Source organism: Xiphophorus maculatus, chromosome 9, assembly GCF_002775205.1.
Source record: "Xiphophorus maculatus strain JP 163 A chromosome 9, X_maculatus-5.0-male, whole genome shotgun sequence".
NCBI classification, from domain to species: domain Eukaryota; kingdom Metazoa; phylum Chordata; class Actinopteri; order Cyprinodontiformes; family Poeciliidae; genus Xiphophorus; species Xiphophorus maculatus.
In genome coordinates, this window is record NC_036451.1 from 25504717 (window position 1) to 25529011 (window position 24295).

Genomic DNA, 24295 nt, shown 5'->3' on the forward strand with positions numbered 1-24295 from the left:
CTCGCTACGCTCACTTTATTTTACCAGCCGAAAACGCCTGCCAGATATTATCTACCAACCAGGGAGCAGGGATCAAAATAAAACCAATCACAACTGTGGCAAAATGGAGAAAAAGTGGGAAATGTAGACCGCGTCTTAAATAATTTATTCTGTTGGACAGAAAAATAATTTCTATCAAAGAAGTAATCTTTTACTACAGGCACAATGTTGACGACTATTATACTTTTGGCATTTAAAAAAAATCATAGTAATATAATAGAAATATAGTTCTACTCAATTAGCTTCAGCTAGCTAGTGTGGTTAAGCTGGCCTTGTATCACTAGAAAAGTGTTCTCTGTGGTGGAAACCGTCTTTTGGTCCACAGTTGTTAGGTGAAGTCCTGAATGCTTCATCATCCAATGTATGAAGAAAGTCAATAGATATCTTCACATTCTGAAGCATTTTGACATTTCTATGTCGTTGAAACAAAATTCTTGAAGTTCAAGGTGCATTTGTAAAATTCAAAGCCATGTCTTTAGATGAATATTTTCAATATGTGTAAAAAAAAAATTTAAAAAAGAAAGGGAGAGAGAAAAAGTAAATTTCAAGCTTTTATTTTGAACTGGGAGTTGATCTGTGTGACCGTCGTACAATAAGTTATGTCGGTTTGAGTGAAATCATAATTTGAAAGCTGGTTTCACATTTACGATGGTTATCTTTATCCAAAATTAAAACTTGTTTTATTTGAATCAAGTGGGACAAAAAAGCAAAAGTAGAAGAAATCTGTAAGGCAGCAAACACTTTTACAGCCCTGTACATGGAGGTATAAAAAGTTTAAAATCTTGCAGTTTAAAGAGGGGTCAGAGTGACCGGTCTTTATTATACCACACAAAGTTGCTTCTCCGTCATAAGTGTTGAACAGCTCGCCAAAAGAAGACTGATACGTAGTTTCCTCACAAAGAGTGTGGACTTGGACAAACATAAAGAGAATTACGCTTTTATTTGAGTTTTATCAGATTAGTAATCAGTAATCTGATGATTGATATGAGTTTTTAATTAATAATGGTAACTGCATCAATAAGGAGTATTTTTTCTGTTAAGAATTTCATCTTTTAGTGCAAGTGTATCATTGTATAAACCGGTTTAGCATTTTAAACATTTCTGTCCTGTAATCTAAGCCACTTATAGCACAGGCTTACATAAAACAAATTCTGTTTTCCACAAAGGGAAATTATTGCATCTTCAATATTGTTAGATTCATATGTGTGTTCTGCTCTGGATTATCTTCAAAGTATTGTTAAAACTATGTTTAAAAAATGACTCATTAAGGAAAATGTAATATATTTTGAACTTTAATTGGGGAAGAAAAATCACTTGCTGTAAAAGAAGAAAGTTAACTCAGTTAAGATGTTCATTATTTATTCAGCAGAATATTTTGAAAAGCTTACTAAATTTGACTTGGTGGCCTTTTTTATCTCCACAGCCTTCGCTTCATTTGGATAAATATGAACATTTTGATATTTATTGTTGCATCGCCATACTTCCTAGAAACACATTTCAAAGCAGTTTAGCCATGAAATCATCAGAAAAGGCAGTCTGCTTTTAGCTCATCTGGATCTGAATTCATGTTGAAATGTAGAAAACAGAGCAAGGTTAAAGCTAACTCTTAGTTAATGGCCTTACAGCTGCATTTGCTTTCATAGTTTTCATACAGCATAAGGTTCTTAGACATTTCTTTTACACACTAGCATTATTAATATGCAGCAACAAGGTCCTGGATTAGGATCCCAGCCTGGGCTCTTTCATTTATGCGTGGGTTCTCACCAGCTTCCTCATACAGTTCAAAAACATGACCCCTGTGTGTGTGTGTGTGTGTGTGTGTGTGTGTGTGTGTGTGTGTGTCGGTGTGTGTGTGCGTGTGTGAGCATAGTTGTCTGTCCTGCGACCTTGCAAAAATGATTGAGTGTAGACAGGAGCTGGGTTTCCGTGACCGTAAAATAACACAAGAAACGTAAGAATTACAAAATAAATTTGCCTAATGAAAATGAAAAAGTAAAAATGTTATTGGGCCAGGATGAGGTAGTTTTACGGCTGTATCGAAATGCAAACATGATGAACAACTAGATGTTACTACAGGTGGCAGGAGGATGACGACGGTGCATGTTTTATAATGACTGGTCACGTGAACAAACTTATTAACGCATCATTTTAATTTAATTATTTAATCTAAGCGCCGCAATGGCGAAATTGTGGTTGTGTCAGCATTCGTGAAATATCGACAAAGTTTTGTGCATATTTGCAATGGAAACGCAGCTTATGGGAAGAAAGATGGATGGGTACATTTTTAAAAAAAATGGTAACAACCATACACTTATGGGTAAAAGTTCTAGCAATGGAGGAGAAACATTCTGTCTTTTGAAGCTTTAGTATTTTTTTTTAATTTCCAACGTTCCAGCTAGTCATAAGAGGTCCATCCAACAACTGTACTGACTCTCTAAAACCTTGATTATTGATGATTTTTTTTATTTAAATATTTATCTACATCAGTGTTTAAATAGATCAACTTTTGACGAAGTTTTGCCTTTTTAAGCATGCAACCTGTGCCACTATTAAAACATGTTTTCTCTTCACTTTATGAGTGCCAGATAACGCTGAGCCCCAGATTTGGCTCTTGTGACCTTTATTAGAGATGATAGCGGCAGCCATGGACACGGGGAAGCTCCATGTTGGCACAACAAAGGCCCGCAGTGGAGCTAGATTACAGATGAACGCGATAGCAGGTAAGTGAAAGTGACAAGGAAGTATCATCCCTTTCTGATGTGATAATTACCTGCAGCTGGCAGTCTGAGAAAGGTTATCTTTGAAACCAGCGCGCAGCGAATGTTTTGAGAAGATGGACCAGTGCAGTGCTGTTTTTTTTTTGTTTTGTTTTTTTTTTTTAAAGCTATGTGGGTCATTTGAATTTCTCAAGTGAAAAATATTGAAATTTTTGCCCATTCTCCTTTGCAAAAACAAAAAAGCGCTCAAGCGTATTGGATTGAGAACATCTGTGAACACCAGATGTTAATTCTTGTCAGATTTTCTTGCCTCTATTTGGGCCTGGACTTTAACTAGGTGGGATTCTTTGGTCTAAATCAGGGGTGGGCACTCCTGGTCCTCGAGGGCCGGTGTCCTGCAACTCTTAGATGTCTCCCTGGTCTAACACACCTGAATCCAACAGCTGAATCTCCTCCTAAGTGCAGTTAAGTTCTCCAGAGTCCTGTTAATGACCTCATTATTTGACTCAGGTGTGTTGAAGTAGAGATGCATCTAAAAGTTGCAGGACACCGGCCCTCGAGGACCAGGAGTGCCCACCCCTGGTCTAAATGATTGGATTGTTAAATTTGGTAGTATGCTTGGATCATTCTCCAGTTGCATATTGACCCTCTGCCCCTGCCTCAAGTCTTTTCAACCACCAAAAGGTTTTGCTTATTTATTCTCATCAACCCTGAAAAGCTTCCTCAATGCGTGCTGCAGAAAGGCACACCCCCACCATGATGCTTCCCCCACCACACCGCATTTGGTTAAAAAGTTGAGTTTTTTGCCTAACTTGACAGGCAAAAACTCAACAAATGACTTTTTTGTTTGTTGGATCTTTGCATGCCTGGAGGCGAACTGCAAACAGGACTCGCCTTAGCTTTCAAGAAAAGCGTCTTCCACTCTTGCTTTAGGGCCAGATTTGCAAAGTGCACAACGAGCAGTCGTCCTGTCGACAGAACTTTCCGCTTCTTCGTGTCCGCAATAGACAAAAAGCTTACAGGTCGTCACTTTCTATGGATTTTGTTCCAAGCCCTGCAGGTTGGAATTACTGTAAGGTATGTTGTGGAGAACAGCCATGCAGTCTAGGACTGAGCTTAGGGCTGGATATTTATCGTATCATTTATTGTGATAAATTTATCATGATGATCTTTTTCACAATAAATTCCAATTGATGATGTATAAACCCCCAAAATTGTCAGAATTGTTAATTTTACTATTTTTCCAATGAGGTTGATAAATGCCAATAAATCTGAAAATAGTGTGATAAAACTTTAAGTCTAACCTTTGAGGTTAGTCTTAAAGGTTAGCAGAGGACAGGCTTTAGCAGCTTTACCTCTCAGATGAACTTAGCTAAGCTGCCACCAACCAGATTAGCAAGGTTGGTGGCATCAACTAACTCACCCACTCTTTGGTTACCTAGCAACATCCAGCTTCAGGTTTTGCCAATGTGTTTAATATTTGCTTAAAAATAAAAAATAAAAAACACAACAACAAAAAAAAAAAAAACGTGGGATGAAAACTGAATAAAACAGGAAATGTCATGCCACCTGTTTGGCAGTATTTCAGATATTTAAAACAAAAAATGCATCAATAATGATCAATATTGTGTGACAGGAAATGTTTATACCGTGACGTGGCTTACATCTCTCTGGTCTTCAAAGAGGGGGGGAAACGCCCAAATTCCATCAGAAACATCGACTCGGAGAAAAAAATCCCTTAAAGAATTTCGGCAACCTCTTTTTTGATCATTTCACACGACGAGAATTATATCAGATGTCAGCATAATCTGACATCATTATCGGGATCAAAATGCGTCTGACACGGAGCGACCCGGGGCGCTGACAGCGGCGCAGCCTCTGTGACGGGATGATATGGATTACACTCTGCGAACCGACCTTGGGCCTTTCTCTTTTTTTTTTTTAACGACTGCCACTCGTACATGGCGACGACCACATGTGTCGCATCGCTGCCAAATAAAACCCAAATATCCCCCCAGATGATTAAGGTCAACGCTGCTCTACAGAAGCCATCCTAGCATAAGCCTCAGAGAGCAGAGGGGTTGGGTGGGATTTGGAGGTGGCTGAGCGGGTCCACCTCCCCACCCCCCCCCCACCACCACCTTCCCCTGGACTCCGGCTTGTCTTCGTCGGTAGGTCTCCTCGTGGATCCCCCAGGTTCCCCTCTGCCTCGCCTCGGCGGCATTAAGGTGACAGCGCCGCTGTACCCTGTGGGCTTCTCCTCCCAGGCGCCGTGACCTGTTGTTGACTTTCATTTTCTGTGTCATTAAGAGGTTTAAGCTTCTTCATGAGTTTATCCCTGGATCACAGGGATCTGCGAGGCTCACCGGTCATTTGCTGTCAGTGTCCCAAGAGCTCAGATTGTTAGGGCCTGCTTTACTCTGAAATTGATGGAAATGTGTTGGACTAATTTGGCTTTAGCAGGATTGGCTGAATATTAGTCCACTCATCCCGTGGATTATCCCCAAGGCTCGCTGCAGTGAACGCGGCGTGGATGGGAAGAGCTGTCAAACTACATGCCTCATTCTCCTTCAGTATTTGGCTCCCTGAATGTGCATTCATTTCATCTATGCATTTTTTATTTTTTATTTTCCTATAACAACAAGGACTGATGCTGCCGCAGGAAAGCCGCGCAGCATATAATGCATGCAGTAATGAGGGCTTTGGGAGCTCTTAACCGGTGAGATGAGCTTATCTGCACAGTGTGTGCATTCATTTAATCTGAGTTCAACATCAGGTGTCAAGTATGATTACACACCGATGCACGTGCCATCAACAAAATAGATTTGTGACAGCACTACAGCGTCGGATGTGAGTGTTTTATGGAGTGTTGGAAGAGGAAAAATAGACGTACATTAATCTGAGATTTGTGACCGCTTTCCAGTTGTTGTTTTTTCCCCATAGTTCTGACCCGCCAATACTACATTTTTTTTTTCTTTGAGAAAAATAACTGGTAATTTGAGTTTATATGGTTGGTGCAGGGCCGGCCCAAAGCATGTGTGAGATAAGCACCTGCTTTGGGCCCCTACATCGTCAGTGGGCTCTGGAGAGGGAAAAAGCTAGAGTGGTTAAAAAAATAAAAATAAAAAAAAAACTTTTTCGTTTTTTAAATAACTGATCATACAAAATAAATGCTATTAAACATGGAAATCAATTTCTATGTTATTGGCATGTTGAGGAAATATAAGATATTAAACTTGTTAACTTGTTTACTGTAAATTCAGTGTTTGTCTGCTGATGTTACTTTAAAGTAGTTAAAATAATATGGTACACTTGTATACTAAAATGCATTTCAAAATGCAGATTTTTTTTTTAGATTGCTACTCCTGTAAGGTTAAAATCAATATCCATAACAACAGGCAAGATGTAAGCTAATTACAAACGACACTAACAATAAAGTGTATGTTAGCAAAGATGATTGGCAACATTATTGCCTAAAATTACTAAAACAGGGTTTTATTCATTAAAAAAGGGAACAAGACTGTAAGCAGTTTAAATTCTTTGGTTGTCTGACATCCTGTATTAGTCATTAGCTTGATTAGCATGGCTAGCCAGCTGTAAGTGGTAGTGTTCAGGTGTGTTCCCTAAACTCATAATGCAGTTGATTGTATTTTACTAAGCTACTTATATAGTATGTGTACATTAATCTTCTTAGTTTGTAAAAACTGTTTGCTGCAATGGGCAATTTGACAGTCCAAACGACTGACAGCTACTCTCGACAGGTCTTTGGTTCTCATCAAAAGGTTTAGGATAAAACGAAACTAAAGTTTGGTTTAGATTCTTGTCTGTTTTTGCAGCCGACCATGCAGCAACCTATGATTATTTTTATGGAGAAATCAACTAAATAAAAGCAACATTATGCCACCAACTCTGTGGGTTTCTTTTCACTAGCTTTACAGGAGTTGACGTGCACCTAGGTTGTTTTGATGTCCATCATGACCGAGTGGGCCATGATGGTTTTCTATAGAGTCACATGCAAAGGGTCAATACCCCCTTCCATCAGTAACAACCTCCGCACAGAAGAGCGTTTTGGTTAGCATAACCTGGTAAATGTTGACATATTTGACCAACCAGTCTCAGGTGAGCACCGGTCGGGTCGGAAACACGGCGATTCCCGTGACTCGCTGATTTTCTCTGTGCACGTTCATTACCGCCACGGGAATTTAACAGTGTTAGCTTCTTTTCTCTCCCCCCTCCAGAATATTCATTTAACGTAGTGAGGATTTACCCCCTAATTTCCTCTCCAGCAGCAACACGGCTGACCTTCCTATTGGCTGTGGCATGTTGAAGTGACAGTTGGTGTGATGCAACAACAACTCACCCCCTCCCCATCCTCCTCCTCTCCATCACACAAGTTATAAAGAGCAATATCTAGTTCCATGGATTGAGATAAGCTTAGGTAGATTAATGCTCCGGGACACTGAAATATTTGCTGTATGAAACTCCTGTTTAGAAAACAATGGCTGGTTTCTGCAGACGAGACCCTGTGATCTGGCAGATGGCACGAGCTCCAAAAGTTCCTCCATGTTCAAGGCAGCGCTTCTCCCCCGGTTTGAGCTCCTGTGGCTTAATGGGATTTTAGAGTCTACATTCAAATGAAGTCTGTATAGGGGAAAAAAAAAAACGGGATTATTTTTTTTCAGGCTGTTTAATCTCTCTCCTTTTTTTTTCCCAAACTGAGCCTGTCCCACGTTTTTTTTTTTCTTTTTTTTCCAGCATTCGTGGAAAAGCGAATGCTACAATCAGCGAACGCTAGAGCGCAGACGGCCTATCAGCTCAGAGAGCCAGACAGATGCCCTGTGGACCGTTTTCTCTAACGTGAGGCGCGCTCAGTCACTTCGACTCACTTCAGCCCGGCTTGCCGCACCGCGCCGTGCCCGCCTTCTTCTTCTTCTTCTTCATCATCCAAAAGCGCTCCCATCCTGCTCAGCGAGGACAGACGCTTAGAGGCTCCGTTGTCGCCGCCGCCGCCAGACGCAGCTCTTTCAGTGAAGAGCGGCTCCATCTCCGACTTCACATCAGTCAGACCCTCCGTCTCTCTCTCTCTTTCTCTCTCTCTCTCTCTGCACCCCGCCTGCGTCTTGGATCGTCTAGCTCCTCATCAGACAGATAAAAGATCTGGTGGAAAACCCCTCCAACCCCATGAGAGGTCCCTTCGCTTCTTGAATCGACGACCTGATTCCCGGGAGATCTCATGATGCCCAACGCGTTCCAGCAGAAAAAAGGTGAGACGACCAACTTAGGCTCGTTAATTATAAGTTAGACTGACAACTGAAAGCGGCAGGAATTAGTGAACGAAGCTCACTCAGTTTCCGTTAAACCCACGTAGGCTTTTGCAGAGAAATAAATATCACTCTGTATATAAAAAGCATGCTTCACGGAATACATTTTTCATTCCAGTATCAATGCCCTCTTGTTTATTTTTTCCCCAGTTGGAGACTTTGTTTTGTTTATTTGTTTCCGAAATAAGCTCATCCCTAAACAACTTAAATTTATAGTAAGGAGCTCACACCTGAGCAGCAGCCAAACCCAACACCCACTGCATGCAAAGGCCACGAACACTCGCCTGCCAACACCTGCGTTGATAAATCTGTAGAATTTCCATACAACTTTTACGTCGGTCACCCAATCCGAGAGATGTAATCGCTCAATCGCTCATTCAGTCCCAATTCGCAGGCATGCAAAGCGGCCGAGGCACGTACAGCAGGCACAAGTGTGATAAATCAACTGACATCTGATAAGCAAATGGGAACGGTGCATCCGCTAAAATAATGGCCCCCACTTCTTTTATCTACTGCATTTAAAAAAAAAAAAAAACACACACACATGTAAATAGGAGGGTTTTTTTTTTTTAAACACCCGCCACCATGAGATATGAGCAATTTGAGAGAACTATTTGATTCACTTTGGATTTTCGTGTCGCCTTTACATCACAAGCGCTTTCTCCCCTGGTTCACTGGAGGCACTGATTTCAAAAGGTGAGTGGTTTCAATAAGAAACTTTTGTTGTTTTTTTACTTTACCATCAGAGGACTTTATGAAAGACTAGCTAAAAGAAAAACCCAACAGATTACTGTAAATGTTGTTAAATGCACAACGTGACCCCACGCTTTGGTTGGAAATTTCTTTAGTTGAAATCCACTTGCTCTACTTTTGCTTGTGGTCTCGAGTATGTGGAACTTTTTTTCCTCCCCCCCCCTCCCAAAGTGCAGCATCAAAAGAAAAAAAGTGTCTCTCTGCAAGTAAACGTGAAGGTGCTGAACTTCCACCTGCAACTTCCTAGGCTGCAGAGATGCTTTTTTTTTTTTTTTTTTTAAACGAAAGCACAGAGCGATGATGTGACTGGAGTTCAGTCAGAGAATCATTTCATGGCAAAAAATAAATTTAAAAAAATGCAACTTAATGAGGCACGATGGTTAGTTGGGTTGAATTATCTCTGGTAAATACAAGCTGTGGGTGTTTTTTTTTTTTTTTGCGGGATGCATAAAAAAACTTAGGATTGTTTGTGATTTTTGTGAATTAAATTAAGTAACAGCTCAGGTTTTGGAAGAGGAAAAAAAGGATTTTAAGACCAAACGTAATTTTTGTTTTCAAATTAATTCAAATTTAAATATGCAGGTAAAACATTATGCATATGTTTGCATATTTTTTCAAATAAAATCTTGAACTTTCCCCTTTTTTGAATCCTTCTCCATCTATCTACCACAAATGCACTTTTTTTTCTTGTAATTTACTCATTTATTTATTTAGACTTCTGGAGTCTTGGTCAGAGCGCTTTCATCCCTCACCAAATCCCACGTTTCCATGTTGGGATTTAAATCCATTTTACCGCTTTGGCTGCAGGGGAAGCAGCAAAGGGGCCGACATGAAAACACACCTACATACCACAGGCGGGTCGAGACGGTTTGATGCACAGGAATATGGTCGGAAGCGCGAGGGCGCGGACTTTTTCTGACAGAGAGCTCGGAAAGCCGAGGAAGAGGCTGACCTCCCCGTGTCTGAACGGCGGGGTGATTAAAAATGCAGATGAAAAATAAATTAACAGTGCTCTCTATCCAGGACTGCATTCATATTTTAGTTTTTTTTTTTTTTTTTTTTTTCCTTTTTCCCCCCCGTGGCACAGAGACGGAGCGCTGAGTGCACTGTTGCTGCTTTGTTGAACCGTGGCCTACAGCTAGGTGTGTGCAGTTCCTGTTCAACCACCCCTCCCCAGACCCCACCCCCTCACCCCCCGCCACACACACACACACGTACAGACCAGCCCCAGCCGTTAGCGTTCGCCTCAGCCAGCCGCTCTGACCTTGCAGCGCGCGGTTCGTAATGTGGGAGAATTTGATGCGGCTGAAATCAAAACTGGGCCACGGTGTGACCGAGCGCAGGGGAAGAATCGGGGTGTGGAGGGGAGAGGGTTGGGAAGAGCTGCGACTGTTAAAAGGAGGAATGACAACAGAATACCGCCAGGAGCGCGTCTGTGTGGGAATCTCTTCAAACACACCAAGTGTGGCGAGAAAGAATTCAAAACCGGTTGGGCAGCTTTGAGTTTTCACCGCTTACATCACGACGCACTTAAGAGAGACGGTGGAAGTTTCCAACGCTTCCATGGAAATACACCCTGGAAGTTACCTGTGTTACCTGTGTTACCTAAACAGTTCGAACGGCAAACTAGAACTGGGTTCTGGGTGACCGGCGGGTCCGGTTTCTGCATCAGCTTTCTCTCTTCACCTAAGAGATTCGTCACGGATGATTTCATGGTATTCACGTCGAAAATGGTAGTAATAATGTATTGATCTAATTACTGTAATTTGAAACAAAAGTACAAATTATTCTGTTGTCTGCTAACATGAAACATTTAACAGTCATTTATTGTCATTTTGGTATTTAGAAATACAGCATGGTCACCTATTACATTTAGTAGTTCTTGCATGCTTATTGAGCAGAATATCAGAAATTGTTGCTATTCTATTTGTAGAGTAGCGGAAACAACTCAAACTTTATTTACGGAGCGGTTTTCATACAGCCGAGTGCAACACAAAGGGGCTTTACAGAGGTTAAAAATAGGCGGACAGACATAAAACCACAAGAGAGGCACACTAGAAATGATCCACCTGAGTCAGCAGACGAAAATAAAACGGAAAACAACAAGAAGCAGACGAAGATGTAGATAAAAAGGTAGATAAATAAATCAGTTATAGATGACGAGGAGGTAGAGTTAGCTGCTCAGTGAACTAATTTGCAGCCAGCTGCATTACAGACATGTTACTCGTAGAAACTGTAGTTTTAGAACCGTTATTGGCTTTCTGAAAATATGTCCAAACTGACAGATTTGCCTTTTTTTGTAAACTAGATTGTAATGGAGGGACCATCTGTAGGACATTTATCGTATTGCTTATTGTGGTAAATTTCTTTTGATAATTTTGTGTAATTGTTGGTGCAATAAATTACAACAGATGATTTTTAAACACCCCCAAAACTGTCTAATGGAGAAAATAGTTATGCTAATAGTTATGCTGTTTTCTCCACTGTATTTTCAATGAAAATATCAATAATCGTCAGTATCTCATTAAATGCAGTTACCGTGTGCAGTTTAGTGGAACAAATCGCACTTATTATTGCGACTGTTGTCCCAAAGACGCATATCACAAATGAGACTATTTGTGTTTGTGGAGCCATGTAATTACCTAAATATTACCTGCTGTCATAACTTTCATTGTTATTGTGATAGTACCACAAAATATTTCTAATATTTTACTTCTGTAATCGCCCAACCCTACTATCTTACGTTCCATGCAGTCAGGAAAACGCTGGTCACTCGGGTAGTTCCATCTCATTAAAAGCAGTTTTCAAATGTAAAAACATTGAGCCTGAAAATTTTACGATTTTAAATCAGAAATTTCTCAAAAAAAAAAAAAAAAAGTTAATTCTTGGTACCAGTAACTATGACATGCCTAATAAGGAAGATAAGATGGTAACTGTAAAAACAAAAATTATTTTGTAATAAAATAAATCCTTAAGAGACTGTTTTTCATGATGTAGTAAGCGTTAATTTTAAAGCTTTGGAGTATGAACTCTTGGGGAATCTCCTCCTGTGCAGTTTGAGTTAAATAAAAGAAAAAAAGGAAGATAAAACTGACACAAAGAAAAGCTGCTCTCACAGCCAGCCCATCGAGATCCACAGCTCGACACCTAACTGGTGGGGCAGCGATGAGGAGAAGGTGGAGTGATTCAGGCACATGGTTCCTATTGGATCATTATCCAGGGTGGTGCGGAGTAATAAGAGCCACCTGTTGGCTATCTGAGCGCCCGCTCCGGGGCGTCCCGTCTAAGACAGAATACCTCTGAATATACGGAGGCAAAGCTTTGGAAGTAATCTCCCAAATTTCAGCCGCTCAGACCTGCTGCTCTGGAGAAAACACAGTAAAGATTTAACGATGGCACCCATTATTTGCGCACGTTGTCAGTCTCATTCCTGCGTTTGCTGGAGGAATCTGAGCCACCGTGCAGCAGGTGGCACGCCGGTATGCGTGGAAGATTCCACCGAGTTCGGATCTGCAGAGTTCATTCTGGGCCTCCTCTCAGATGGCCTTGAGAGGAAGTCCGGAATATACAGGCTTTGATTTGACTAAAATTGAAATTCCAGCCCACCAAACACCCAACGCCATCACACACCTCGGCTCTCAATGCGCTCAGAGTTGTTTGCTTGGAGGAGCAAAGCAAACGAATCTCAAGGTGAATCGCCAAAGCGCTGCAGAAAACTTTCTGCAAAGTTACTTTTTAAGAGCGCGTTTTTGAAGGAACCAATAGACACTCGTTGTCCAGAAGTGCTAAAATATATATATTTATATGAACAAGGACGGATTGAGAAGAATAAAGGCCCCTGGGCTGGAACCAGATTTGCTGGTGTATATATACTCTATATACGTATATACTGTATATATATATATATATTTTTTTTTTTTTACTTAGGCAAATTACTGAACTATAGGTAGGTCTGTATTGTTGCATTTACAAGTTGATGTATGGTTGGCTTAAAATGTGTGGCATCATTTTGGGACCATGTTGGATAGGTAATTTCCAAATATTTGAGGGTAGTTTCAATTAATAAAACAATCCAATGTTTTACAAAAAACCCCAGATGCAAAACGAGCCCGTGACTTTAATATGAACCAGGGATGCACCGATCAACTTTTTTCACTTCCGATGCCGATATCTGAGGTTTAACATCGGCCGATACCGATCCGACACAGAAACAGTGTCGAATTGTTTTAAAACGCGTAATTTTTAAAAAAACGTAAATGTACTCAATTACAAATTTAAGTGATAACTCTGCACCAGTACAGCACAGTTAAATACACCAATATCTTCACAATCTTGGTCAAACATGTAAAAACGACTTTAAGTTGTTCAGGCAGTGCAATTAGGATTATAGCACCAAATTGAAACTGACAAAAGCACATTGACCACCTTGGTCAAACATGTAAATAAAACGGCCAACTAATATTTTCTTTCCAATATGAAGACCAATACATATTAGTATCAGGATCAGTGCGTCTCTAATATGAACATGCACACTATACACAAAAAATTAGTTTGCCGCCCTCCCCCTGTTGTTTGCGCCCCGGGCTACTGCCCTTTCTAAAGTCTGGCCCAGTTTATGAAGCAAGAACAATCCGAACCCGACTGTGAGATCCTTCAAACTTTTTTTTAAAAAAAAGAAAGAAAAAAAGCAGCTTCTCCTCATGTTTGTGTTTAACCTTGTCAGACGGGATGAAAGACAGCTTTCAACATGGAGACACGCAGCAGCTTTGTTGCAGGGAGGGCTTGATTGCCCGTCAGAATAGAAGTCGTCTGTGTTAATTAATATAAAAAATCTTTTTTAAAAAGCATGAGGCAAACCTCCAAAAGAAATTCACTGCTGCACAGAAAGTCTTTTGAAGTCACCCTCCTCCTCCACCACATACATCATTCTTTTTTTTTTAACATCTCAATCTCTTTTACCTGTTTTATAAATGATGTGCGCATGTACAGTAGGTTTTCCTGTGACGCCTTTAAACAGACGATCAAGGTGAAATGATATGAATGCAAATCTCCTTGTGATGGTTTCCACGCATCCGCCGCGCAGAAAGACGAGCTTACATGCGAGTGAAGAGAGAGAGAAGGGAAAAAAAACAAGAAAGGGAAGGGGGAAGGGGGCAAAAAAAAGTGAAACTTAACAATATAAAAAGAAAATCTTTTAAAGAAAGGAACTAAAAAGACCTCTGTAGCTAACAGCATTATCTGTTTGGTGTTACAGCGCGGTTGCATCATGCCTCTCAGAACAAAACTCTGCACTCATCTTTGCTGACAATGAACACTGAAGTTGGCAGAAATTTGCTGTGAAACGAGACAAAAAAAAAAGTGCAATTTATGAAGAGGAGGGAGGAGGGAAAGTGAGGCAACCTCCGGGCCTCGGGCTTTTGTCAGTGGGCACTTCTGGTCGGTGACCCTGCGGCGCACCGACTGGATTGACAGCGATTCACACTATTATTATTAATAGTAATATTATTATTATTTTCGTTAAAATGAATTCAGCTGGTGAGCTTGATTTCTGAACGCCGTCAAACAGAACAATGTTCAATTCTGCAGCCTGAACGGAGACAATTAGGATTAACCGGCGCAGTTTGATAACACGGAGGGTTCAGACGGGGGCACATTGATCTGCCCCTCTCTAAGTGGGTCATTTATTATTACTGGTTTTTTTTTTTTCTTTAGGAAAAAAAGAAATTGGTGGAGTAAAAAGTTTGCCAAGGATTTGCGGTAATTATCTCATCCCCGTATAGCGGGGGCACAGCATGAGGCCTTGGTAAATTACACGTCTCCCTCCTAACTCCTGGATGGTTTATGGCCGTGCATTATGCATAAACCGCGCCGGAGCGCCTCAAACGTCCCCCAAGTGGATTGAAATAAAGTTGACGCTGCTCTTTGTTTGGAGCTCCGCGCCGTCTTTATTTGGCAGTGCTGAATCGGAGATTGCTGTAAAACAAACAAAAAAAAAAAAGGCGTCCGTCTTAATTATTTTTGGAGACTTTCTCGCCCTCCCTACTTCCCCACCACCACCAGTCTCGCAATGGTTCGTGAACACCTGAAGTGTTTCTTTTTTTGTTGCTGTTATTTTTTGGAGGGATTCCGGCTGCAAATGGGCGGATGCTCGGGCACTCCGCTGGGAGATGTCACTCTTGCTGAAGTGGGAAAGAGAGAGAGAGGGAAGGAGGGTGTGTTGCTGTACAATAAGTTGGGGGAAAAAAGAAAGGCAAGAATAAAAAACAGGAGCACAGACTGTTGGGGGCAACATTAATCTCAGACCCCACCAAGTCAAAGTTGTTTAAATCTCATCAAAAACATTAAAAACGTGGCTTTTTTTTTTTTGTTTCATGCTCAAAATAATAGAACTTACTTTTAGAAAGTCTTTAAAGGTTTCTGAAGGGAGGAAAGTCTTCAATCGGAAAACGTTCCCTCTTACTGCTGGTTTCAAAGTCCATAAAATGAGACCTCTGGGAAACTTCCAGAGATCATCTGTGCCTGCAGGTGCTGCCCCTTCCCTACTTGCCGCTGCAGACTGGTGCTCAGCTGGCTGAAAGAAAGCCGCCTTGTGCTTTCAAATGTTGCTCTTTGAAAATATGTCCGGTTGCAGAAAACACAAAAAGGTCAGGGTGTGAAAACTAAAAGGCAATGCTGGTTCCCTCTGGTGTAGAGGCACTTGAGCACATGTAGCAGTTGCTCGTTCTACATTTTTTGCTCAAGTTTGTGTTCAATTTAAAACAATTAGTTTTATAGATTATTATTTAACTGTAACAATCAATGCGTGCTAGTGTTGTTGCTCCCTGACTTTAAATAATACATTAAAATGTCTCTAACATTTTAGTTCTTTTTTTTCTCCTTTCTCTGATACTTTTACACATTTATCTACTGTATATCAACCCACGTGATAACAGTAATTTACTTTCAGTCAGTTTACACACTAATTCTGAGCTAAAGTTGCAGCTGCAACTTCAACAGGGGGCTGGGCAGGCGGGCCATGGGCACCTTTGGAGAAAGGCTGGTCACCCCCCTGACACCCAAAGAAAATCATCATCAATTTATATAAAAGGCATACAGAGTCATTTTCTTCAATAAAGACATAAATGTAAAAACACAATCAGTGCATGCATAAAGTTTTAAATATTTATGTCTTTTTTTGTTGTTTAGTTGTGGCACTCTAAAATTTTACCGGCCCTCTCTGGCCATCCCTATAAAAATGTCCTGGGGCCACCACTATTTAACTCAACTATATCCACAAATATGTCCTGTTTCTTTAAGAGTAAAATCATATTTTATAAGTCTTAAAACAACTATTCATCATTTCAGTTTTTTTATGTCCTACATAAATTAACAAAGTTTTTTTATATATATATCTTTTTTTTTTTACTCTCCCAAGCCCAGCAAATGCTCCTCCTCTGCCAAGGAGTGAACGGGATGAGAAAAGACGGCGAATCCGTGGTTTGGAATCACCACAAGCAAGGCTTCCAAGGTGAGTCACTGACAGTAAATGTGTGCCCACATGTTGCGAGACGAACGCAACTTCTAACGCGTTGCCCGTTTTACATCTCGTAACCGAGATTCGGAGGCTCGCCTATGAAAGCCTGTAAACGATGCTCAACTTCACACCAGGCCTGCCTTCTGCGCAGGGATGAAAACAAAACCCACAGAGTTCAGGCTTGTCCTAGATGCCTTTAATTGCATGCGAGCGCCTGGCTGGTGATGGTCGCAGACAGGAAATGGATCAACACAACAAACACCACATGGCTGCAAAAGAGAGGTGGAAAAAACAAAGGAGCAGTTTTATTCTTTTAAAATGATGCAGAGTTCACATGCACATTAAAATAACAAAGCAATGCACTGTTCATTTTCCAGATTGTTCTCTTTTTTTTTTGTAATTTCTCCTCATCTATCAAATGAATCCAGTCAAAAAGAAACAGAAGTCAATCCAGACTGAGCAACAGTAGGCTGTAGCCCGCAAAACAACACTCTCCTGACCTTGACATTACTTTTTTTTTTTTTACAATGTTGACAACATGTCCCAGAGCGTTTTAAACATTAACTTATTTATAACCAGGAGCTGCATGCGTGCTCTACTCTGGACTCCCAAGCCTTAAGTTTTCCTATTGCAATGCAATTACAGAAATGCAACAAGTTTGCTTTACTATGCAGACAAAACCCCGTACAGCAAAGAGCCTAAAGTTCTATAAAAAAAACAACAGTCAGCCAAAGGTTACAGACAGTTACCGAACAGTTATAAGCAGAGATGAGGGAAAAAAACAACAACATATAGCTGAGCTAAAGAGCCAGTTCAAACCGTGCGCTGAGAAAAAAAACAATCCCATCCGACCGCTGCACCGACTCGATGCATTACAGAGGAAATATCAGTCTATTAAAGCTCTCCCCCCCAAAAACCTTCCCCACCGACGGCATGAAGTTAACATACCCGCAGGGAAATGCGCCTACAAACTGATAAGAGCCCCAAAAGCAAGGCAGAGACATCGACCTGTCCGCACGGACCTAATTCAGAGCTCTGTCTCTGCGCAGCTCATGTATGGACTGTATGTGTGTTAAATGCGACGGAAGGCAGCGGCACGGTGCGCTGTTCAAGTCACGGAATATAAATTAGTTCTGAGAATTTCGGGGGCTGGTTTTCTCGAGCCGGTGACGTCGCCAGCTCGCCGTCCTGTGACTGCGCGGGCTGAACCAAAAGCAGGGGGATTCCGGACCCCGGGAAGCGAATAACTTCGTTATTTTCGACAATTACACGCATTTTATTGCTCGTTTGAACGAGTATTGAAATATATTTCCGCTCTAAAAATCGCCAGGCGCCGTTCGCGTTTGAAGCAGCGCTTTGAAACGAGCTGGTTTTGAAAACTTTAGAAAAAAGTGTCTCTCCCCTGCGCCGGCAGAGTGGTACGGTCTCAGGCTCAAATTCCGAGAATTGTGCTCCTCTGATTCTTAGAACAGGGGTTCTTAGAAGTGGTGATGCAAGAAGTTTCTAGGAAAGCGCTACCAGGTGATTTTTTAAATTCCATTTTTTTTATTTTTTTTTTTTCATTTAATGTGGCGCGAAGTTTTTATCTGCTTGTGTTTTTTGTTTATGTTTTTAGACGTTTGTCCGGTTTTGTGTCTGCTTGTGTGTTTTGTGAAGCCGGCCGGGGCTGCGTGTGGCTGTGTCAGAGTGCGAACAGTGGAAACTCCGGAGAGGGAGAAAGCGGCGGCTGCTGCTGCGGCTGTGTGTGACAGCCGGAGCGCCGCTCTCTCCGTCTCTGGCAGACCGGCTCGGCCGGCCGGCCGGTCGGTCCGTCTGGAAGCGGCGGGCGGGCGGACGGCAGTCTCCAGCGGTTGTCGGCTGTCACACTCGGCGGTGCTGTAAAGCAGAGTGATGACGCGCTGGTTTGAGGGAGCAACATCGGAGGAAAATGGAGCGCTGAGTGCGGCTCGCAGCGCACGGTGCTCGGGGTGCCTGTGATTAAATCCCCACTTTGTTCGTTCAAGTGTCAAAACACAGAGGAACGGCGGCGAGCGCTGTCACGCGAACTTCGCAGACAGCGTGGCAACCGCACGTTCGGGTTGTGCATCTATGTTGTTTCTGGTGCGCAGCAGCCGCGGTAATTTGCTCTAATGGAGCGCAAAGGGCTGCCCAGAACAAATCCCCCTGTTACCGTAACACTGCAGCGGAAATGTTACTGTTGATGTGTGTGTGTGTGTGTGTGTAGGGGTGAGAGTGTGTGTGTGTGTGTGTTTTTCCGCGGTAGAAGCTACAAGTTGTCTCTTATTTTTTGTTCCACTGTGACAGCACGCTGTTTGACAAGTTTAATGTGTCACTCCGAAGGGGAGAGTCAGTCAGAGCTCTGCGCTGGGAGAGCCGGAGTTTCGTTTATGGGCTGAAGACTTTTTGCTCGATTTAACGAGAAGCGTGACGAAAGTAAAACAAACGAAAAAAAAAAAGTTTGCTGACTAAAATGTGAATTATTTAAATTTAACCGACGCAGTTACGGACTTCAGGTGTCCGTGCCAGTAGTGAAACTAATGTATCTGTATGATTTGATTTTATTCCCCAATTGGTCTGTCTGTGCAGTCCTGCTTCTATTTACGGACGAGTCCAGTTACACGCTCCACTTCTGACACTTGACTTAATGACACCGTCATAAATCCCCATGCAAGCTTCAAAGCCAGTTTGAATATTTCTGGTGTTTTCTGCCCCTGGTTTGAGAAAAACCGTTGACCCAAAAATGCACCAGGAGCGTTTTGAGCGGACTTTAAAACACCAACAAACTGATGTGATGTTACAAGCTGCACCGCGTAGTTTTACCTTCATCAGGGCGTTAAAATCTCACGATTTAAATTCAGACTTTTTTTTCATGCTGATAAAAGAAAATCTGTTTGTGGGAATTATTTCCCCTACTTTATAATCCGGCTGTAAAAAAATGAAACGCGCACTGAAAACTTTCTTTCGCTCCGGTTTAAGTTGAGACGTGCTCTAAGATATTGATATGCTGTTCATTTGAATAACGCTGATATTTAAATTAGTCTAGACTTTAGACCCACATTAAAAAAAAACAGCAGCTAATTATTATTAATTTTTGCCCATTTATGTTGTAGCCATTTTTCTCCTGCAGTTTGCTGCAGTTTATTTATCTGCTGAATAATTGATCTTGAACTTCATGTTAAGCTTTCGGAGTGTTTCCGAGAGAAAGTGAGGAGGAGAGAAATTATTCTAAAAGCAGAAATTAAAATATCCAAATGTTGTTTTAATAAATGGCGCCGCCTTCTGGCGACATCGTCTGTTTCTGATCTGACCATCTCTTTTTTTTGTGTGTGGATATTAAATAAGTTGAGTACAGCTCATTTATCCAAAGTCAGATCCTAGAATTTAGTCTTAAAACCAGTGGAGTCTGTGTGGAACGGAGTAAACTGACGAGTTTGATCGTTTTACAAGAGCAAAAAAAGCAACAAAAAAAATGTCTTTTTTTTTTATTTTGTTGGCAGAACTTGACAAAATGGCTTGTGCAGCAGACAGCTGCATACAGTTCACGCGCCACGCCAGTGATGTCCTCCTTAATCTGAACCGGCTGCGCAGCAGGGACATCCTCACAGATGTTACCATCCTGGTCAACAGACAGCAGTTTCGTGCACACAAGACTGTTCTCATGGCTTGCAGGTGTGCTGTGTTTATTCTTAAATTTTAAAGCACACGTTTTCTTTATACTCTTGGTTTAAATCTAACCCTTCTCCCCCCCCCCCCCCTCCATTCATGCACACAGTGGGCTGTTTTACACCATCTTCACTGACTCCCACAAGTGCAACCTTAACGCCATCAGTCTGGACCCAAAGGTGGACCCAGAGGGCTTTGCCATATTGCTGGAGTTCATGTACACTTCCCGTCTCACACTAAAGGAAAGTCTCATCATGTCCATCATGAATACGGCCATCTATCTGCAGATGGACCACGTCGTGGACACTTGCCACAGATTTATCAAATCCAGGTCGGTGGAATCCGTCAGATCTCTTGTGTAAAGCCGTGATTATCAGTGTCTGTGTGTTCATAACCCCTCTCTCTTTCCCTGCACAGTGATCCGACTGCCAAGCTGCCCAGAGATGAGTTTCTGGTCAGTCCGTTGGTGTTGCCTCAGGACGTCCACGCGTATCGACCCCATGATATTGTTGACAGCCTGCACAGCCGCCTGGCTCCGTTCAGGGACGGAAGGCCCTATGGCACAAACATGTTCAGCAGCGTCAGCACCCCCAGTAACTACCACCTCTACGGGCAGTTTCCCATGCCGGGATTCCCTTTCTCGCTCTGTAAGCTGACTGATGCCAAAAACGCTTTCGCTGACCTCTCAAAGAGCGGGATCCACCACAAACACTGTCCTCCTCACGACAGCGTCAATGGCATCAGGGCAGACTACGCCAGAGCTCTTGGTACCGGCTCCTCTGGCATTATTCACTCAACCACCTTTGCTTCCAGAGAAATAGGAAGAGACGATGAGATTAGGAAGGAGGGGCACGAGGGCCAGCTCATTGGCCTCAGCTCAAGAAAGCGCACATTCCCTGTGTTGACCCTTGAGCACCAGAAAGACTTGAGCAAAGAGCATGGTTCACAGGCAGAGGACGACCTCATCCATCAGCACTATCCTTTGGGAATCTCTGCCGGGCGCAAGAGTCTCATGAGCAGCCCTCAGAGTCCCCTCAAATCAGACTGCCAGCCCAACTCCCCGACAGAGTCCAGCAGCAGCAAGAACGCCGGCCTCTCCCACATTGGCGGAGGCCAAGTGACGCAAGGTACGCCAGACCCTAAGGCTCGCAACTGGAAGAAGTACAAGTTTATCGTGCTGAACCAAAGCGCGAAAGATGACGAGGCAGGGCTGAGGGATCCCGGGCTCCGCTCCCCGCAGCGCCTCAGCCTGCAGCCCTACATCCACCCTGGCGACTCCGAGAGCCTTGACGCTCAAGCCACGAGTAAGAGCAGCGACCACGGCGAGGACCTACCTGTGCCACAGGCCAGCCGTCTCAACAACATCATCAACAAGTGAGGGCCTTTAAGATGCACGTTTAAGAAACTTCATCTTGTGGATGATGGAAGTCTTGAGTGTTTGTTTTTATCTTTTCTCTCCCAGTGCGCTCGAGGGGTCACTGAGGAACGGCGACACCCACCCTCCCCACTACCTGAACCGCCTCGGCTGCTCCACCTGCGGCTCTCAGTCCCCCCAACACTCCAACGTCTGTCCCAACAACCCCAGGTCACGCCTCTCCGAAGACATGACGGAGCTCCACTCAGAGTATTCAGACTCCAGTTGTGGTGAGTACATGGTTTCAAGTTTGGATTAGAAATGCTTGTATCCGGCATCATCCATTAACGAAATCCGATTTCTCTCCCCTCCACCAAGCAGAAAACGGTACGTTCTTCTGTAACGAATGCGACTCCAAGTTTGCCGACGACGAAGCCCTGAAACAGCACATGCTTCAAGTCCACAGCGACAAGCCATACAAGTGTGACCGCTGTCAGGCCGCTTTCCGCTACAAGGGCAACCTCGCCAGCCACAAGACTGTCCACACAGGTGCTGAACTAAAACGAAGATCTCTCGTTTTTATCTTTTAAGTCTTTGTCATTGAAGTCTAAACCGATTTCTTTCTTTTCAGGAGAGAAGCCGTATCGCTGTAACATCTGTGGTGCTCAGTTTAACAGACCAGCTAACCTCAAGACTCACACTCGCATCCACTCAGGGGAGAAGCCATACAAATGTGAGACGTGTGGAGCTCGTTTTGTACAGGTAAGTCCAAGGCTGAACCGGTACAAAGTTGTGCTTTAAAAGCTGTTGAAACATTTGAATCAGTCATTTTATTTGGGGTTCCTGTTTCAGGTCGCTCATCTTCGTGCCCATGTGTTGATCCACACCGGTGAGAAGCCATACCCATGTGAGATCTGCGGAACACGCTTCCGTCACCTGCAGACGCTGAAAAGCCACCTGCGCATCCACACCGGAGAGAAACCCTACCATGTAGGTTGATTAGAAGAGATTCCATCCAATTCTCACTTGATTGGCTCTCATTGGCAGGTCAAATAGCCAATCATTCAATAGAAACCATCATTACAAGCATCAAAACTAAAAGTTGACCATTTTTTTGTTGATAAACACATCAATTAACAGCATGTACTACGATGCACTTTCCTGAGGGTTGGGGACGTATATGTCGAAGCGTATTTTAAAATATTTATTTTCGTTTCAGTGTGAAAAATGCAACTTGCACTTCCGCCACAAGAGCCAGCTGCGGCTGCATCTCCGACAGAAGCACGGCGCCATCACCAACACCAAGATCCAGTACCGCATGTCCACAGCAGAAATACCTACCGACCTGACAAAGGCATGCTAGGCTAAGCTAAAAGAGGGGGACAAAAACAAACAAAAAAAACCAAACGGTTACCTTGGAGGCAGTCTTGACCCTGGCATTTAACGACCCCCACCCTCCTACAAACTTGTACAATCATCCAAAATAGTAGTGCCACACTGTGTTATTGAGACAATTCAATTGGCCGCGTCTGCCATTCTAAACGGGTTTCCACTACATGTGATGCTAGAGCCACTTATGGTATCTTAGTCACTTTATGATTTCTTTATAGATCTAATTATATAAATATATATATGTATGTTGGGAGTGTTTTTCAGATTTGAAGGTACGTATATAAAGCTTTATTTTCTTGAGAAGGATGAAATGTAAACAATGTGTTGTTTTTTGGGGGGGAAAATACAGTATTTTATATCAGAGAACTTACTTTTCTGAAAGTATTGACAATTTTGACAGGTGGTACATATATTTTAAGACAAAATAAATAAACAGGCTTTGTGGCTATATAAATTTGTCTAGACATTTTTAAGCGTATGTACAGACACGTAGGCGTAACAGGCAGGATGGGTGGGGCGCATTGGGATTGGATGGAAAACGTATCGGACGGCTGCTGCTGTCTGACAGTTTCGTGCATGAGGTATTTCTTACCGTTGTCGGGCAGACCACGTAAATATTGTGACATATTGTGTTCTATCTGTGCGATTGCTCTCTGCTGGCAGAGCCAATCTAAGCGTTTTTTGAACTGCATTTCTGGGTACTGCTTTGTAATGACCAAGAAAAAAAAAAAAGCAAAAAAAAAAAAAAGAAAGATGTTCTCATTTTGTTTTTCTTGTTTGTTTTTTCCTCTTTTTTTGCTTCAGATGTGTTTATATATAGATGTGACTTTAGGTTTTTGTTCATTTTAGTTGTTTTTTTTTCATAAGTGAAAGTTTACAGTTCTTGCTCTTTGTTCCAGATCCTACCGTAAACTTGTGTCGATGTTGAGCTTTTATTTGACTTTTTTTTTGTTTGTTTGTTTGTAGATACACTGTGTATTCAATGTGCCTTTCTCTAAGCTGGCTGACCTCTTCAGGGTTCAGACCAGCTCTATTAAAGGTACAACTCAAGGACACCACTTGTCCTAATTCCCAGTATGTGTGTGTGTGTAAGTATATATTTCTAAATACTTGTCTGTAACCTTACAACATGAAACTTTATCATTGTAAAAAAATTCAAGACTTTTTTTTTGGATTGGGTTTCTTTTTTTTTAACTGCATTAAAATTATTGTACAATGTTATAAATGTATGAATGTAAAATAAAGGTACTGGATTTATATGTATTGAAAGCAGAGTTTTTCATTTTTGGTTAGAAAACTGCAATAACGACTGTTTTCAATTTATCACCAAAGTCTTCAACATGTAGAGTATATTTGGATTTTGTCATTTAATAATACAAAGTAGAGCAGAATTGCAACACAACTAATAATTGTCAAATAATTTCTCTGCAGCTCCTCTAGAGTTACAATGAGCATAAAGTTAGTTCTGCATTTCCAGGCTAATAGTTTAGATCAATAATGATTTGAACAGAGATGTTCAAAACCCTAACCTTTCTTTTCTTGG

At 42.1% G+C, this 24295-nt stretch overlaps 1 protein-coding gene across 3 annotated transcripts; it reads left to right on the top strand.

Moving 5' to 3' along the window:
- Window positions 1–7461: 7461 nt before the first annotated feature.
- On the top strand, window positions 7462–23742 carry bcl6 (B cell CLL/lymphoma 6). Of its 3 annotated transcripts, none has more exons than XM_023339719.1 (10): window positions 7462–8020; window positions 16245–16337; window positions 19841–20012; window positions 20116–20337; window positions 20424–21380; window positions 21469–21650; window positions 21742–21909; window positions 21992–22122; window positions 22213–22350; window positions 22580–23742. In XM_023339719.1, exons 1-10 carry the CDS (start codon window positions 7990–7992, stop codon window positions 22721–22723), a joined length of 2238 nt encoding a protein of 745 aa, XP_023195487.1. In that variant the 5' UTR covers window positions 7462–7989; the 3' UTR covers window positions 22724–23742. The 3 variants fall into 3 exon arrangements, with proteins under 3 accessions (XP_023195487.1, XP_023195488.1, XP_023195489.1); XM_023339720.1 differs by lacking the exon at window positions 7462–8020 and adding an exon at window positions 10072–10563; XM_023339721.1 differs by lacking the exons at window positions 7462–8020; window positions 16245–16337 and adding an exon at window positions 17787–17864.
- Window positions 23743–24295: the final 553 nt, after the last annotated feature.